Source organism: Megalobrama amblycephala, linkage group LG14 (assembly GCF_018812025.1).
Source record: "Megalobrama amblycephala isolate DHTTF-2021 linkage group LG14, ASM1881202v1, whole genome shotgun sequence".
Lineage (NCBI taxonomy): Eukaryota > Metazoa > Chordata > Actinopteri > Cypriniformes > Xenocyprididae > Megalobrama > Megalobrama amblycephala.
This window is the reverse complement of record NC_063057.1, coordinates 28,660,354-28,679,782: the sequence shown is the minus strand read 5'-3', so window position 1 is coordinate 28,679,782 and position 19,429 is coordinate 28,660,354. Positions and strand designations below refer to the sequence as shown.

The 19,429-nt window shown below is 38.5% G+C and overlaps 1 protein-coding gene across 5 annotated transcripts in view; it reads left to right on the top strand.

Annotated features, from left to right (window-relative positions):
* The first annotated feature begins 12,552 nt into the window (after window positions 1-12,552).
* LOC125245180 (NACHT, LRR and PYD domains-containing protein 3-like) overlaps window positions 12,553-19,429 on the top strand; it is a 43,810-nt gene continuing 36,933 nt past the window's right edge. For 3 of the 5 annotated variants that reach the window (XM_048155679.1, XM_048155680.1, XM_048155676.1), the window contains exons 1-3: window positions 12,553-12,805; window positions 16,359-16,437; window positions 18,813-19,091. In XM_048155679.1, the coding sequence (XP_048011636.1) occupies window positions 18,833-19,091 (259 nt within the window). In that variant the 5' untranslated portion in view covers window positions 12,553-12,805; window positions 16,359-16,437; window positions 18,813-18,832. Of the gene's footprint in view, window positions 12,806-16,140; window positions 16,265-16,358; window positions 16,438-18,812; window positions 19,092-19,429 lie in introns of all 5 variants that reach the window. The other 2 variants (XM_048155678.1, XM_048155677.1) reach the window with 2 other exon arrangements.

Sequence of the window (19,429 nt, the reverse complement as noted above, 5' to 3'; positions counted from 1 at the left end):
TGGCACAAGAAGTGCAGACACTCTTGCGAAAGGAGGCTATAGAGAGGGTCCCTCCTCCCAGCAGGGAGTCAGGCTTTTACAGCCGTTACTTCATTGTGCCAAAGAAAGACGGAGGATTACGTCCGATTTTAGATCTGCGACAATTAAATCAAGTTCAAAATGCTGACAATAAAGCATGTCGTGTCACAAATCAGATCCGAGGACTGGTTTGTGACGATAGATCTAAAAGACGCGTATTTCCATGTGTCAATCCTTCCACATCACAGAGAATTCCTGATGTTTGCTTTCGGTGGCGAAGCATACCAATATCGGGTTCTCCCCTTCAGCCTAGCATTGTCACCCCGAACTTTTACCAAATGTGTAGATGCGGCGCTGGCGCCCTTGCGCATGCAGGGCATCCGCATTCTGAACTACATAGATGATTGGTTGATTCTCGCTCAATCAGAGCAGATGGCGGTTCAACATCGAGGTGTTGTTCTCGCTCGTATGGAAAAGTTGGGGTTGAGACTAAACGCAAAGAAAAGTGTGCTTTCTCCTGCTCAGAGAACCACTTATCTAGGCGTGGTATGGGACTCGGTGATTATGAAAGCCCATTTATCTCCGGCTCGAATAACATCAATCCTCAATACCGTCTCGGACATAAGGCAAGGCCAGTCACTCACTGTAAAACAGTTTCAGAGACTGTTGGGTCTGATGGCAGCAGCGTCCAACGTTATACCTTGCGGCCTGCTGTACATGAGACCGCTGCAGTGGTGGCTCAAAACCAAGGGGTTCTCACTGAGGGGGAATCCGTTTCATATGATCAGAGTCACGTGGCGATGCTTACGTGCTCTAGACATATGGAAGCAACCTTGGTTTCTATCCCAGGGACCTGTGCTGGGGGCTCTCAGTCGTCGCGTCACGCTAACGACAGATGCATCCCTCACGGGCTGGGGGGCGATCATGAGTGGTCGCTCGACACGGGGGCTGTGGCAGGACCATCATCTCACATGGCACATAAATTGTCTAGAAATGATGGCGGTATTTCTAGCATTGAGATACTTCCTCCCAGACCTCAGAGACAAACATGTGCTGGTCAGAACAGACAACACATCAGTAGTCTCATACATAAATCACCAGGGGGGTCTGAGATCACGCCCACTTTACAAGCTGGCGAATCAGATTCTCCTGTGGTCCCAAGGGAAACTGCTATCCCTCAGAGCAGTTTACATCCCAGGGTACCTGAATGTGGGAGCAGACATCCTGTCGAGGCAGGGGCCGAGGCCCGGGGAATGGAGACTTCATCCGGAGGTGGTGAAGCTCCTTTGGGAGAACTACGGCGAAGCCAAAGTGGATCTGTTTGCGTCTCGAGGGACGACTCACTGTCCACTGTGGTTCTCCATGTCAAACCCAGCACCTCTTGGGCTGGATGCTATGGTACAGCCGTGGCCGAGGCTACCGCTGTACGCATTTCCCTGGAGAGAGTTCGCCAGGACGGGGTCCGTCTATTATTGGTAGCCCCGTACTGGCCGGCCCGAGTATGGTTCTCGGACCTGGTATCTCTCCTGGACGGGTATCCGATGGAGATCCCAGTCAGGGAGGACCTTCTCTCTCAAGCGGGCGGTCTAATACTGCATCCCTGCCTGGAGTTATGGAAGTTGTGGGCGTGGCCTCTGAGGGGGCACATCTCATAGATTCCAGTCTCTCAATTGAGGTTGTTGAGACCATACTCCAATCCAGAGCTCCCTCCACGAGGAAACTTTACGCTCTGAAGTGGATATTATTTACTTCTTGGTGTGAAAATCATCAGTGGGATCCAGTTAACTGCCCGGTTAGCGCGGTGCTGGACTTCCTGCAGGATAGATTTTTCTACTATCCCCTTCCACACTAAAGGTGTATGTGGCGGCCCTAGCTGCTTACCACGCTCCTTTCAGTGGAGTCTCTTTGGGGAGACACCCGCATGTAACTCGTTTCCTTCGTGGCACTATGAGGATGAGACCTGCAGTTCACACGAGAGTTCCGACATGGGATTTGGCCATTGTATTACAGGGCCTGTCTATGGCCCCCTTCGAACCCATTGAAGAGGTGGCAGAAAAGTTTCTAACACTAAAAACAGTGTTTCTCATCACTATCTCGTCTCTCAAGAGAATTGGAGACATTCAAGCCCTGTCGGTTGCTCCATCTTGTCTTGAATTTGCACCTGGTAATATGAAGGCATTTCTACGTCCCAGACCGGGATATATTCCTAAGGTTCTCACTAATACTGCGAGACCTATCATGCTGCAGGCCTTCTGTCCTCCTCCGTTTACATCATCGGACCAGGAAAAGCTAAATCTGCTATGTCCAGTACGGGCATTGGATGCATATGTTCACAGAGCTGCCAACTGGAGAAAAGATGAACAGCTGTTCATATGTTTCGGTGCACTAAGAAAAGGTCTACCAGCATCTAAGCAGAGAATGAGCAAGTGGGTGGTCGAGGCCATCTCACTTGCTTATGAGGCGGTCGGGCAGCCTTCACCATTGGCTGTCCGAGCGCACTCTACAAGGAGTATGGCTGCCTCCAAGGCTTTTATTTCGGGGGTCTCCCTTTCTGACATTTGTGATGCGGCAGGCTGGTCCTCACCGCACACATTTGTAAAGTTTTACGAACTAGATCTCGGCTCCGCTCCAGGGGCACAGGTGTTACTGTGAGTTGTGCGCTTCGGCTTCACACGATCGGTCACTTGTTACTATGGCGACGTTGGTATGGCGTTCCCATAGCGTTTTTACGCAGAGCGAGTTCCCTTGAAAGGGAACGTCTCGGTTATGTATATAACCTTAGTTCCCTGATAGGGAACGAGACGCTGCGTAACTTTACCATACTCCCTGCGTGCCTGAGAGCGACTTGCTTCAGACTTTGAGAAGCTGAATGACAGTGTTTTCGGGCTGGCTTTATGGTTCCTGGTCAGTGACGTCACCCGCCTATGACGTTCCATCTCCTGATTGGACAGACTGCATACATGCTTCAGACGACATCACGCAGAGGTGTTCCCATAGCGTTTTTACGCAGCGTCTCGTTCCCTATCAGGGAACTAAGGTTATATACATAACAGAGACGTTCTTTATGACCTGAGGGATTTCTTGTAAAAAGATTTAAAATGAAAGAAAAGACGAGAGTCGCCTGTTTTTGTCTATTTTAAGTTTTAATTCAAAATGTTTGTGATTTTAACATAAAGCTTATGTTTAAATTTTTGCCACTTGCGTGAGCAACGTAATATATAAATCAAAAGAATGAATCTAATGAAATGAATAAAACGTTTAAATGTAGTACGTTTAAATGTGACATCTATGAAATATAGTGTATTCAAACAGAACCGCAATGCTGACATGCCATGTTCAGTAATCGGTTTTGGATTTGAAATAAAATAAGTAAATGTGTCTGTGATAAACAGTCATGGATCAGTCGGGCACTGCAAATGCAACATATGTGCAAACACACTAGCGCATGCTGCATATGAACTGATAATGCTTCTCCACTCTCCTCCATGCATTGCCTTTGGTCGATATTAACCAACATTTCATTTCAACTAAAATAATATCCAAAGCCTAAAGAATCACCAACGTGCACATGTCTGAATGTTTAACATGGTGCTGTGAACAGACCTGCTGCACTGATTCTGTAATGACTGAGACAAATCAGACACAGTTGTTTGTTAGTTAACCAATAGTTTTAAGCTCACTCTGGGGTCTGGCTTCCATCCCCCGAGAAGTTTTATTGCACCAATAAATGCCGCATGGAGAGCAGAGAAGAGACACACAAAAACGTGCATCTTTCCTGCATTATCCACACATAACACACACTCTCTTGCATTAATGCATAGACAGATTGTTCTATAAATGAACATTAACATTCCCAGTAGATGAAATATTATCCATTATTGCCATTGCTGTGTTACAATCATTGTATTCACGTATGTATGTGTATGTTTTATGATACATTCAAGGTAACTTCAATCATGCCATGTTTAGTGTTTATGAGTTTGTATCAAAACGATTTAAATGCTTGTGTGTGCGTTTTGTCCATACCTGCGCAACACATCAGTATTACAAGAATCTTTATTAGTTCTTATTCAAAGACTCAGCTTGTTAATCGGCCTGGTCATAAAAGCCCGGACAAGGGGGTGTGTTGTCACCCGGAAATACAACACCTTCATTGGCTGTATCAACCTTAAGAGGTTGGACTTTGACCAGAGGTTAAAAGCTAGAGAACAATGCCACTCCCTCTCTTTTCCTTGCTTCTGGACGACCGAACGGATCTCCTTGTGGCCAGCCTAGGCCAGGCCTTTAGGCCTACAAACTAGCCATGTGCTCAACATCCAACATAGAAAAGACTGGCAAGTATCATACATTTTAACACTAAACAGCGATTTAGTATTAATTTGTAAGACTTACCTTTGCCATTGCTGAAGAAACTGATGACTCCTTTCCAGATTGTCTTTGACTTTTTCCTATAGCTCTAGTAACAGTACCTCTTCCGGTTCAACCCTATCATTACTCATTCTTACCTGCAGTACGTATGTGTGTGACCTTCATGTATGTTATGTGTTTGTTAGTTTAGTTATGTGTTTGTGAGTTAGTTAATAAAGATTTTGCACAATACATGTTTGGTTCTGACTCCGTCTGCTAATAAATTGACTCTTAAGTGATTTAGATCAACGCAGCGCTGCTTTGTGTATAGTGGTAACCATAGAAACGCTATATCACTGCTGCTCCATAAGCGCCACCTACTGTCAGAGAGTGAATCTGCATCTTCATTCAGTCCGTCTGCTGATTGTGTTTTGTGCAGGTGTCTTATGTAGCATCATTTCACAAAGCTAAAGTCAGACCATGCTGTTTCTGCTGTTAATCTTGAAATTATACAATAATTTAAATTAAAAACAACTGCTCATGTGCATAACATCTGGGATTGTGATAAAAATGCAGCACCTCTAATATAAAAAAGAAACACATATTTTTTGAACAATTAAAAAAAAAAACTGCAACCAGTATCAGAATCGGCCAATTTGCTTCTAAAAAATCAAAATAGGAGCATCACTAATAAAACAACATTAAAGGTCCCCTAGAACATGTTTTTAAAAGATGTAATATTTACATTACATTTACATTTATTCATTTGGCAGACGCTTTTATCCAAAGCGACTTACAAGTGAGGAATACAACAAGCGAGTCGTCATGACGAGGCAAAAAGACAAGAAGTGCTCATAATACAAGTTATAGGCAGTGCTCAGATTATCCTAAACTACAATAGAGAGGGATTAGAGGAAGTGAAAGGATAGGAATAAGAAGTTTTTTGTTTTTTTTTAAGATGAGGTTAAGTGCTCACAAAAGAGATGGGTTTTCAGCTGTCTTTTGAATATTGCCAGGGATTCCACATTCCGGATGAAGGCAGGAAGATCATTTCACCAGCAAGGGACAGTGAATGAGAATGTTCTGGAAAGTGATTTCGTGCCTCTCTGTGATGGTACCACAAGCCTTCACTCCTTTAATGAGCGCAGGCTTCTGGTAGGAGTGTAGACTCGTAAGAGTGAGTGGAAGTAGGAGGGTGCTGAGCCTGTGGTGGATCTGTAAGCAAGCGTCAACGCCTTGAATTTGAAGCGAGCAGCAAGTGGTAGCCAGTGAAGAGAGATGAAGAGAGGCGTGACGTGGGCTCTTTTGGGCTCGTTGAAGACGAGACGTGCTGCTGCATTCTGAATCATTTGTAGAGGCTTGATTGTGCATGATGGCAGTCCAGCCAGAAGTGCATTGCAGTAATCAAGCCTAGAAATGACCAGAGCCTGGACCAGAAGTTGTGTTGCATGTTCTGTTAGAAAGGGCCTGATTTTCCTGATGTTGTATAGTGCAAATCTGCATGACTGAGCTGTCTTTGCAATGTGGTCTTTGAAGGTCAGTTGATCATCAAGGATTACTCCAAGATTTCTGGCCGAATTTGATGGGGTAATTGAGGATGTGCCTAGCTGGATGCTGAAATCGTGATTTAGAGTCGGATTGGCAGGGAAGACGAGAAGCTCAGTCTTAGCCAGGTTGAGCTGTAGATGATGTTCTTTCATCCATGCCGAGATGTCCGCCAGACAGCTTGAGATTCGTGCAGCTACTGTGGGATCATCTGGTTGGAATGAAAGGAAGAGTTGTGTGTCATCAGCATAGCAATGGTAGGAGAAACCATGTGCCTGAATGATGGGACCAAGTGATGTAGTGTAAATGGAGAAGAGGAGGGGTCCAAGAACTGAACCCTGAGGAACACCGTGGTCAGCTGATGAGCTTTGGATACCTCCCCTCTCCAGGCAACCCTGAAAGACCTTCCTGTGAGATAGGATTCAAACCAGAGAAGTGGAGCTCCTGTGATGCCCAGTGATGAGAGGGTGGACAGGAGGATCTGATGATTCACTGTGTCAAAGGCAGCAGATAGATCGAGTAGAATGAGAACTGATGATTTGGAATCAGCCTTTGCAATCTGCAGGGATTCAGTGACCGACAGCAGTGCAGTCTCAGTCGAGTGGCCACTCTTGAAACCAGATTGATTGACATCCAATTGGTTGCTCTGTGAGAGGAAAGATGACACCTGGTTGAAAACAACTCATTCAAGTGTTTTTCCTATGAATGGTAGGAGAGAAACAGGTCTGTAGCTGTCTACAAGAGACATGTTTAATGTGGGTTTCTTAAGCAGTGCGGTTACCCGACCTTAATATAAGTCTGAGGTGTCTCCTGAATGTGTCTGTGAAGTTTCAGCTCAAAATACCCCATAGATTTTTTTAAATTAATTTTTTTAACTGCCTATTTTGGGGCATCATTAACTATGCACTGATTTTTTCAGCGCGCCGCCCCTTTAATTCACGTGCTCCCTGCCACACGAGCTCTCGATTATATTACAGCTCATTTACAAAGTTCACACAGCTAATATAACCCTCAAATGGATCTTTACAAGATGTTCGTCATGCATGCTGTATGCATGCTTCGAATTATGTGAGTAAAGTATTTATTTGGATGTTTATATTTGATTCTCTATGAGTTTGAGGCTGTGCTCCGTGGCTAACGGCTAATGCTACACTGTTGGAGAGATTTATAAAGAATGAAGTTGTGTTTATGAATTATACAGACTGCAAATGTTTAAAAATTAAAATAGCGATGGCTCTTGTCTCCATGAATACAGTAAGAAACGATGGTAACTTTAACCACATTTAACAGTATATTAGCAACATGTTAAAGAAACATTTAGAAAGACAATTTACAAATATCACTAAAAATATCATGTTATCATAGGTCATGTCAGTTATTATTGCTCCATCTGCCATTTTTGCTGTTGTTCTTGCTTACCTAGTCTGATGATTCAGCTGTGCACAGATCCAGACGTTAATACTGGCTGCCCTTGTCTAATGCCTTGAATATGAGCTGGCATATGCAAATATTGGGGGCGTACATATTAATGATCCCGACTGTTATGTAACAGTCAGTGTTTTGTTGAGATCCGCCTGTTCTACGAAGTCTTTTAAACAAATGAGATTTATATAAGAAGGAGGAAACAATTTGTGTTTTAATGAGCAGTGTAATAGTTTCCTTGAGATTCCTTTAAATATCTGAATTTATAGAAGAAAAACAGCTTATAAATGATTTTAGAAGGCTTTTATTTTGAAGTTAATCATTTGTCATTCTGTGAGTGAAATGTGTTGTTTGGCTTCATTAATGTGGGTAAAAATACTGTAAAAGAGTTTTATCTTGTAAACCTGTTTCTTCTTTCATAAACAGTTTCACATTTCTTCACATTTTTAAGGTGTAATTTCAACAACATTGTGTTTCGATCTCTGTATCTAAAGATACAAAAGTGTGGAAGACATTATTGTAAATAAAAGTCTTATTGTGTTTATGTTCTAGATTCACCATGAGCTTTTTAACGTTTACTTTTGATATTATCATTTATTACTACTATTATTAATAATATTTTATGTATTATTAGTAGTAGCAATTTTTTAATTATTATTATTAATGTTTATTTATGATTAGATTGATCAGATTTTCACTTTATTGATTAATAATGACTCTGTTATGTTGTAATGCATTTGTTCTTTCATATCATGTGAATGTATTTTCAGAAACGGCCTCATTTCAAACACTGTATTTCCTTTCAGCGATGAGTAAATGCATAAATATCAGTAAATATGTAGTTTTAAGCCTTATAAGCCTGTGTATGAAAGTAAAGTTGTGTTTTACAAAAATAAAATTGTGACAAGAATAAAAACAAGACAAAAATGTTATTTAAGAACTTTTATTTAAGAACAGAAGTTGTTCTAGTGTTTTAGAGAGTTTGGCAAGGTTGAAGAAAGTGTGATGTTTTGCCCAAACTCCAGTGGATCTCTTGTGCTGTTAATGTCAGGTGTATTTCAGTATTGCTGTCCTTCAACTGTTGCATCTGCAGCGACACTATGGACCTCGCTTATCTTGTTGTCCAAGAGTTCCCATAGGTTCTGCTCCAGATTAAAAAGTTTGTCGAGACAAACTTTAAGTTGGCTTGAAAAAGCCGGTCCAGAAAGTTTGAAGAAGTTTTAAAAGTTTAAAAGTTTAAGTTAGTTAGTTTAGTAGTTTAAGTTAGTTTAGTAGGTTTGATAGATAGATAGATAGATAGATAGATAGATAGATAGATAGATAGATCAAATGATAAAAATTTGACAAGAATGCATACTCAACCAGGGCAGGGATGGGCAGTAGTTATATGTATTTCAAATATAAAATAGGATTTTGTAATGTGTATTTGATAGGGTTGATGAAAATGGCTTTATATTTTGTATTAAAATACTTTAGTGTTTTGTAGTTTTAAAATACTGTAAAATACTTTGTAAGAAGTCTACAGGATGAAATCATAAAAACGCAGCCTCTGATTGGTGCTTACTCAGTAGTTTGCCCAGACTTGAGATGAGAACAGAAACAGTGTAGGCTGCCAGCTTTCCATAAACTGCTATAATTTTTAAATAAATGTTCTTACTACACCCTGACAAGTTCTGTTGCTACTTTCTGATTACGTTTATGACTACATTTAAACATACTGATCATTTAATAATTGCTGAAATGTTTGTTTTCAACTTCAAATTTAACTTGTCCAGTAATTGATTAATAAATATTTGATTGCTGAACATTGTACCCTAATTGAAGAAGCTGTTTACTAGGACCATGATTGCATAATTGACTGCCTGACACATAATATATTATTATATTTATGATTAACAATCAAATGATTAATTAGTTAGAAACTGGTTGCTGTGGATACAGGTGCCATCAGTTGTCTTCTTATGAAAGACTTGTTTGTCACTGATGCAAAGTAGGCCCTTCCTTACCAAACACCAAGTAACTAAATTAGGACACAATTATGAGTTATTCCCCATCTGTGAAACATTAAACTGCTGGTTACTTTAAACATAGCCTTCATCTGGGAGATCACATGGATATGTGAGTATTTGATCTGTTAACTGGTTGCATATGTCAGATTTATGGCATGACTGGCAGAGAAAAGCTATCAAACATTGTTTACTTAATCAACTGAGTCCTGATGAAGAGAGAGGCCAACTGATGGAAGCTTTGTGAAGAAATGTCATGCTCTCTTGTAAAAGTGTTTTTAGTATTTTTAAAATAGTTTATTTTGACACATGGTGTGGCTAATGTATTTTGTAGTTTATTTTGATACACTTAAAAATAAGGTATTTTATTTTAAAATACAGTTTGATGTATTTTTGCATAACCCTGGACCAGGATTAATTACATCTCCACAATCAAAAATAAATCTATTACGACTGTCACTATTAAAGTGAAATATGAAAATAAATGAATGAGTAAATGCGAGATTATGTTTTAAACTTTTTTCCCCACTGTTGAGCATTATAACCAATCACACACGTTTCTGTTGAGCTCATGATGCAATGACAAATCAAATGAGTCAGATTATTACAGGTGAATTAAAAACGCCATATTAGTCAATCAGTGGGTGCGGGTCACAGGGCCTCTCTGGCAGCCTTTTCGTCCTGCTTTGTTTGGAGATGGCCTGAATTTACACGACAATTTGGAAAAATATAACTTTTGGCAGCCACATCTGTTGCTGACCGTGACGTTTTTTTGAAAATACGTCACACCCTCTTTAAAATTTGGTCGACAACAGATATATATTTTTTCCGTCACTGAGCACAATAGTTGTTTTAATTGTAAAACATGAGCGTTTTCTTTTTCCTTCATCTAATTTGAAGGTGGCTGCTTTGCAGAAATAGTCCGGTTGGCATCTGCAGCGAATCGGTCCTGGCCCTGGGCCTGATAAAGACTTGGTGTCGCCATCTTGAGGGTACGAAAAAAATACACAATACACAATGCATAATGCAAATAATAAACGTTATTTTTACAATCAATTTAAAACAATAGTCATGTAAGAGTAATAACTATTATATGTCATTATTCATAACAGTTATCAGATGTTATTTAAAAAATGATTTTGTGTGTGTACTAAAGTTTAAAACTTAATTAGTTCAGTGTTTTCTATATTTTTAAACACATCTATAAATTAAAGCCATAAGTGCGTAAATAATTATTCCATAAACGATTCCTGTCAGTGCGCCATAGCCTACAAGAATGACCCACACAAAAATGTTTACTGTATTCTTTTAGTAGACATTAACCATTTTTAAATGATCAAGAGCACTAATTGACAATAATGATGTTTTTCAGTTACAAAAAGTTACTGTCATAACAGCTTAAACATTTCTAGGAATGCCGTCTGCTAGATGAATGCATCATATTGTGTCAAATTCGTACATTTAATCATTAAATTAGTTACAAGACGCAACATGCACTTCTTGTTACGCAAATTTTATTGTGACGCTTTAATAATTGAATTATATTATCAGAAAACCGAGCTGTACACATTTGGGTTTATGACTGCTATACATTTACCTGCCACAAGATGGCTCTGTTTTCAATATTCTTAATGTTTCAGATATTTCTCCGAAACAGAGAACAGCTCAATTCGTGTTTTCGGTACGGGTGTGTCAAGCTGAACAAAAAGGCTGTTTCTCAGTCAGTGGGCATCTGACCACCACTTTACCTGACTTCCTTACATTATAAAGTACTTCTCCAGTGGGTAAGGCGAGTCAGGTAAAGTGTTTAAAAACCACCCATTGTGGTTTAACAATGCCCACATGATTGGGTAACACCCACGTGATTCTGCACACCTCAGACAGGTCCAAGGCGACCACCTTTCCATTTCGGACCAGTGTCATCCTTACAGGTCTGGAAAATAAGTCAGAAGTAAGTACAGCATAGTTTGTGATGTTCTGTTGCCTTCTTGAGGGTGAGAGAAGTGCACAGAATACTTATGAATCTTGAATATGAAAAATATACATAATGTGAACAAGGGTTTTTGTTTCTTTTGTTGTGGAAGGCTGAGGAGAAGGTTGGTGTCAGTGCTAGAATGCCTACATTTGTTGGACGTGGATCATTATTGAGGGAACTTTTAAATAAAACTTTTTCAGTACAAAATCTTTTCATATTTTACAACATAAAGACAATAAATAAATATAAATGATCTCAAATGAAAATAAAATAACTAAATACAAAACACTACTATCAATACTATTGCTAAACTAAACAATCAAAACTACTAAATTACTACAAATGTTACAATTTGAACTACTAAATTACTATTACTGAAATGAAAAATGATCTGAACTGCTAAACTAAAAGAGTAATCTAACTATTACTATAAAATTTAATCTGATTGAACAATGAAAAATGAAATAACTATTCAGATTTGAATCTTCATCAGCAAACTGATCTCCATAACACGTTTATGCACACGTGTAATTTTTAGGTTGAGTTTCTCAATGAGATCTTCATGGTACAGTGTGGTGGGAATGTTAAACTCATTGAAGTCGCTGCACAGAAGTGTCAGAGAGACTTCCCTGCTGACTGGATACTCCGATGACTTCCATGAGGTGCGTGACTTCCTCCCTTTCGTCATCTGGATTTTAACAAAAAGACAATTTACACTTAGGTTTACATCCCCTAAAAAGCACAGTGAATGTATGAGCTTATAGATATCTGTGACATTGCACCCTACTATTTACACAACAAATGAAATATTGCTATAGCAGAATTACATCAACCATGTGACCAGTGAAGAGAGTGGCTAATGCTACAAATGTAATTTTAATCAATTTATTTATTTGGTGCTTCTAACTTCATGTTAGACTGAATAACCTGCTTATTCTATGCACAGTTCACATATCCATATAATTAAAGAGTAAAGTAATGTGTATTTTGCTCCCAGCTCTGAATTTTGGCCCGAACCCCCCGGTGTGGTAAAAATAGATCGAACTAGAAGTGTAAATGCTGCCATTTAAATTGTGTATATAATTTATGTATAACTTTTTATTTTGGTTTCTAAAATCACTTTCATAATTAATAATTTAAGTTGTGTTTGTTATTTGTGTTTATACATTATTTTATTTATTATAAGTTGCAGTACTTTTATTTTGAAGGCTCGGTTCAAGTTCATGCGCAAATGCTGACTTCACGTCAGATTCTCAGCTCCTGCAAGCAAGCGGCAAGCACGGACATTTTGTATGCTCCAATAAAGTTTTATTCTCTAGGACTTGAACACTCACAAGGAAAATTATAAGATTATTTCCCTTTCGTGCAGCATGCAGCCAACGAGTTTTCACGGTGGATTTGAAGAAAAGTCGAAAAGAAAAGTTGTGTCTGCGCATGCTTGGAGGGAGATACAAGAAGAGGAAATAAACTGATAAAGTGTCAACAAACAGAGGTAAAGCTGCTGAATTTATACCTCCTTGACATTAGTTGAGTTAATTAACTGAATGCTCTCCACCTGTGCTAATTGGGTTCATTATCTGAACTTGCTCCTCCTGAACTTGAATAAAACATCATTACTTACTAGGGGTGTAACGACACTCATGTCATGATTTAATGCATATCTCGATACTGAAGTCACGATACAATACTATCACGATTTTTTTAAACCAAAATGGCAAAGTGAAGGTGTAATGCTATAACTTTGGAGAAGCCTGTTGCTATTATTATGAAAAGCAAATGTCATTTTCCTCAGTGTGACGAGGTTTAGAAAAAGGAGAAATTTCAACAATCATCTGTACATCCACTCTAGCCCTTTCATGCACGAATTATGATATGCTACTTCTTTTTCAAAAGTGTTTTATTACTCTTTAGGCATGAAAAAAAAAACATAATCACCTTAATTTTTTTCAAACATGCATTTTATAAGGAGTTGGTGAAATGTCCACTAGAGTGGACAACGCGCATTCGAAGAACAGATTAAATATGTGTTTGAGAAAACAATTATTAAAAATAAATATTGTAAACACTATAAAACATGTATTTTTTGCTCTTTAGCATTGTGTTCATGTATTTTGAACATATTCCAGAACTTTTAACAGTCTCTGTTATTTTTTTTTTTTTTGCACTTGCAAAAGTTGACCAGTTGGTGGCACTGTATTGACACATTAGGGTCCGCTGCCACTGTATTGACTAAAAAAAATGAGGACATCAAGGAGCAATATAATTTTTAAAATATCCAAGTATTGATTTTGTGATTTGAGGAAATTGATTAATCATGTGTGGATATCATACATCACTGACTATATTTAGACTACAATGTATAGTACAGTTTATAGAGTTTTTTAATATTGAGAGTTATACAGTCATAGTTCTGTTCAGTGTACAGTCATTTTAGTTTAACATTATTCATTGTTTTAAAGTCATTTTAGTTTAACATTATTCATTGTTTTAAACTTATTTTAGTTCAACATTATTCATTGTTTTAAAAGTCATTTTAGTAAAACATTATTCATTGTTTTAAAGTCATTTTAGTTAAACATTATTCATTGTTTTAAAGACATTTTAGTAAAACATTATTCATTGTTTTAAAGACATTTTAGTTTAACATTATTCATTGTTTTAAAGTCATTTTAGTTTAACATTATTCATTGTTTTAAAGTCATTTTAGTTAAACATTACTAATTGTTTTATTTTGTAATGTTTGTAATAGAGCCGTTAGTCTGAGATCAATTCTTTATTCTAGTGAAGTTTAGAGCAGATCCGTTAATCTGAGATCGATTGCTCATGTCACGCTCTCTCTCACGGTATCGCGAGAGTTTCTCCATGCGGGTGAACGTTATCAGGTGAGATCGCGAGAATTGGCTCATACGAGTAAACGGCATCACTGGAAAACATCACTCATCATCTGTTGTGATCATTCTCCGTTTATTCTCAGGTAACGGATCACTAAAGTTATTATAATGCATGTAGAAAACGAGTTTAAATGTTGATGACGTGTGTGTGTTATTTGAAAGAGAGTAAAAGTTTATTTTGAGTGTGTCAGTGTGTGTTCAGGAGTGGAGCACGTGGTAGCCGGGCCTAACGCATGGGTGTGTGATGCTATTATGGGTTTCGCCATGAGGAAAAGCTAAAAGGCTTTTATATAGTTTGTGTTATACTGTTTATTGTTACAGCTTTAAATGCATTAATTTGATGAGGAAATCTCAGATTATTGACATGAATTAAACTGAGTGACGAAGTGATCTCACTACAGTATTGTTAATGGAGATTTGAGCCAAAGCTAGCTTTAGCAGCCTACAGGTACACAAGTTAAAGCCCTTTTCAGTCAACCGTTAGCTGTTAGCATCCGACTAACACTTAGATACGGTGTGAGTGTGATGTGTTAACACTTCCTCTCTCTCTTCGCCTCTCCTCACTTGGTTTCACCCTCTGTTTGAGCTCTCACGTACTTTCCTGTCTCAGTTAGGTTGGTCCTTCCCCTTATTTTATCTTTGACTACTCCTCTACAGGTTATTAGTAGCCTAATTCCTGTTCTTCTCTACCCCTGCTCACTCATTAGTGCTCTAGTTCATGAAGTACGGTTACCGTTTAAATGCACTGTGAGCCCCAGAGAGAACTAGAAACGTTTCCCAGTGTTTTTTTCTGCTGCGTCCCAATTCACCTACTTATGCTACGTCCTAAAAGTATGTACTGTTTTTGTAAAGAGTAAGTACATACTTTTGAGTGTAGCCGAAGAGCAAGCTTTGGGACATAGACCTCGTCATAACAGCATCTTTAACGGACGTTCTGTCGATTAGTTACGCAGCCTGTAATCATTTAAACTGCCCTGTCAATCATCTTGTCACAGATAAAATCCTCCACATTAAATCCTACCATTTCTGAGAGAAATGTAGTCGCACGTTGATCTGCCAGTCATGGTTCTTCCATACGGGGAGATCTCCTCATCTTTGCTTAAATCTTTGATGCATTTAAAAGTTAATGACCAAACGCATCGTTATAAAAGTCCACAATGCTGTTGCAGATGAAATATAATGTGGATAACATTTAATAAATATCTTTTCGTCAGTTTAGATACTGATTATTAATCATTCAAGCCCCTTTATCTTAACCGCTCTGTTTAACCGTCGGTCTCCACATCCGTTGTGTTTGTAGTTTTTTAACACTTTTTACTCGTATTTGTAGTTCTAATCGAATCCTCATCAACAGCGCAATGTGTTATGGGCAATATTAGCCATTACAAGTGTGCACGGATCTGCACTTCGGATTCTAACCGGAAAAAGTAGACCATCCGGGTATCTTTGGGATACTCATTTCAACATTCTACGATTTGGGACATACTAATTCTTTTTTAGAATACTATTTAGGACTGATAGTATGTGAATTGGGACGCAGCAGTCTTATTTCTCATGGCCACGAGTTAAATGTGTAAACAACCTGTGCAACCTGGAATTATCAGAAATGGATAAGACTATAATATTTTTAATTAAGTAAAAGCACAGAATTAAGAAATGATTATATTAACATGTTGCCTATTGTGCGACACCTACAGCAGCATTCGAATGAAGTTTATCAATAAATACTAGAATATGCTGTTTTTTATCACCTTAGGGGCAGCTTAAATGACACCTTTTTAACTGAAAACAGAAGACTTTTAATGCGTTTTTGCCAACGCTAAAATGTGCTTTTAATATACTCTCTGTATTTAAAAAAGTATTTAGATACTACTTGTAGTACATTTGAACCCATAGTGTACTACAAGTGGTAACTAAGTATATTTTTTAAATACAGAGAACTAACCGATCCAGCCCTAAAGCTTCAGTGGATTACAGCAGTAAATCGAGTGAATCCAGTGGGAGGAAAATGCTGTCGTGTTTGAAAACATGCCGCTGATTGGGAGCGTTAAATAGCAAATGTGTGTAGTATTTAAAAATATTCAGGCAAATATATACAGTGACAGGAAACTGAGGGTGTGTGCTGACGTCTGACTCTTTCTTCTGTTTATTAAGTGTCTTCTGGAAGTCAAAGAAATTCCAGGTCAACCCGACAGTTCAGAGGAGAAGAAAAGATCTACAAATATTATCTGAGGTGAGTGTTTCATCTTTGTTTAGTTGTGTGTGTGTGTGTGTGTGTGTGTGTGTGTGTGTGTGTCATTGGTAACTTTGTGCTTCTGAGACTTTAAAGCTGTGCTGAAGTCATACTGATGATTTTATTTGAGTTCCTCATGTCACGATCGAACAGATGATCAAGAGTGTCTTGGTAAGTGAATCACAGAAGGCAGATATTGTTGTCACATGCTGTGAAATCACTGTTTTCTCTGCTGTATTGTGTTTATTAGTGAGTCTGTGATTCCTCAAACAGTATTTCTTATCATGCGCTCTGATCTCTTTGAGAGAGAAACTATCGCTCATCATCTTCATGTCATTTGTAGACAGTTTTGATATAATACTGCCTCGTTCTGTCTATATGATGAACTCATAACAGAGTCATTCATTGAAACCAGCAGCACTGAAATTAACTGGAAGTGTTGAACACAACAGTGTTGTAGAAATATAGAAATACCTCTCAAATATCCCACTGCGAAAATAAAGCAAACATAAATACATACAATTTGTTTGCTTTTGAATGCAGATGTGTGAAATATGTGATAAAATATGCATAATAAAGCACATGATCTGATGAACACAGAGAAATATTTTTTAATATATATATTATTTTTCCAATTGTGCTAATCAGAAAGAAGAAAATCATATACACATAGGATGGCTTGAGGCTGAGTAAAGCTTGGGATAATTTTCATTTGAAAGTGAACTAATCCTTTAAAGGGACACTCCACTTTTTTTGAAAATAGGCTCATATTCCAACTCCCCTAGAGTTAAACAGTTGAGTTTTACCTTTTTCGAATCCATTCAGCCGATCTCCGGTTCTGGCGGTACTACATTTAGCATAGCTTAGCATAGTTAATTGAATCTCATTAGACCGTTAGCATCTCGTTAAAAAATGACCAAAGAGTTTTTATATTTTCTTCTATTTTAAATTTGACTCTTCTGTAGTTACATTGTGTACTAAGACCGATGGAAAATGAAAAGTTGTGATTTTCTAGGCCGATATGGCTAGGAACTATGCTCTCATTCCGGCGTAATAATCAAGGAACTTTGTTGCCGTACCATGGGTGCAGCAGGCGCAATGATATTACGCAGCGCCTGTGACCCCCTGCCCGAAAATGGTAAAACTCAACTGTTTAACTCTAGGGGAGATGGAAAATGAGCCTATTTTCAAAAAAAGTGGAGTGTTCATTTAACCCTTTCGAGCGTGAGTTTAAAATATTCTAACTGTCCCCCCAGAGTGAGTTTTTTTAAGGCGACCGTTATTTTAGAACGTTTGCCTTTAATGTTTCCATAGCGACGCGTCATGCGTGTCACGAGCGCTGAACGCAGCCACAATAACGCTGTATGACCGATGGATCGCTATTATTTTGTTTTTCCTTGTTTATTTAAAATATTCACAAACTTGCTTACCATGTCATCAACTATCTGATATTCCGATCCTCAAATATGTGTAAGTGAGTGTGTTTTGTCATTTAAAAACCTTTATATATGATCTTTATCTTGATCTATAACGCGAGATGGGCGCCGCCATCTTAGTTTGCGCTGCAGTTCACAGAGTTCTGTCAGTCGGATTTACAGCAGGTGAATTCATCAGTTTCTCCCGAAATATATGCAAGTAAGTGGCTGGTGAACTGGAAGAATAATAGAGTAAACTATGTCGTTTCTTGGGCCCATTATGTGTGTCTGATATGAATAAATGTCGGCAAATTGTATATGAATGGATTGTTATTGCTCCTTCCACTGATGTCTGACATCAGTGTGTATTTTATAAACTCTAAATATATTGTTTTAATGGTGCTTATGCGTATTTAAATGTCTGAAACCTTAAAAGAAACATTATGTGGCTGAAAACACTGCATAGTTGTGATATATATACAAGAGCTGCGCGCGTCCGTCTTGCAGCCAGAGCGTGAAAGTGCAGTTTGAATCTGGCAGTTATGTGACGTCGCTGAACGTTCGAAATCCCATATGTAGGACCGTACGCCCAGGGGCACAGAAATAAAAATCCCACATGTGGGACCGTACCGCTCAAAGGGTTAAGGAGTCACAGAAAAACATCATGTTTTTGCTTCAACTCAAAAAGCAGCATTTACAGAATAGGATAATAATTGATTTGTGGGGTGTTTTGAGCTGAAACTTCACAGACACATTCTATGGGAGACCTGAGACTCATCTTGAATTATATTATATTATCTTGTACAAAGGATAATTTCAGGACTTAAACAGATGTGTTTGAATGAGTTCACTGAGTCCTGATCCAATCACAGCTTCATTTCATAATCCAAATTACATTTAAGTGCTTAGTTTAACATGTAATATGTGGACCTACTTCAGATCTTTTATTTTGTCCTGCAGCTATTAATCGGTGAAGGGTGATGGCATCAGTTAAAGAGCAGCTCAATAAATCACTGTATGAACTGTTAGAAGATGATCTAAAGGTGTTTCAGTGGCACTTAAGGAATGATCATGAGAGCATATCAAAGTCTGACATGGAGAATACAGATAGGTTAAAAACTGTGGATAAGATGGTGGAGTGTTTCGGACCAGAAGAAGCTGTGAAGATCTCGGTGGAGATCCTGAGGAAGATAAACCAGAATAATCTGGCTGAGCAGCTGGAGAACAAACTCAAGCAAGGTAATGTTTAATTTGTTGTGATGTTATTGACAGGCAAAATGGAGATGTGCTGCTGTTAGAGCTCATTCAGAAGAGATATGGGGTAAATAACAATCACTGCCTGTACATGGAAACAAGAAAATATAACAGCAAGCAACAACTACAGGACCAAGAAGATCAGCAGCAGATCTTATAGTCTTAAGTACATTTAATTGATCAGTGTCTGATTTTACTAATGGTTAAATGGTTTACAGTGACATTACTGCACTATCAGCATTAATCAAGGTGTATCCATCACCATATATGTTCCCAGCTTAAGCATAATCAGTGTAAGATGTGCATGTAAACACAATTGTGGT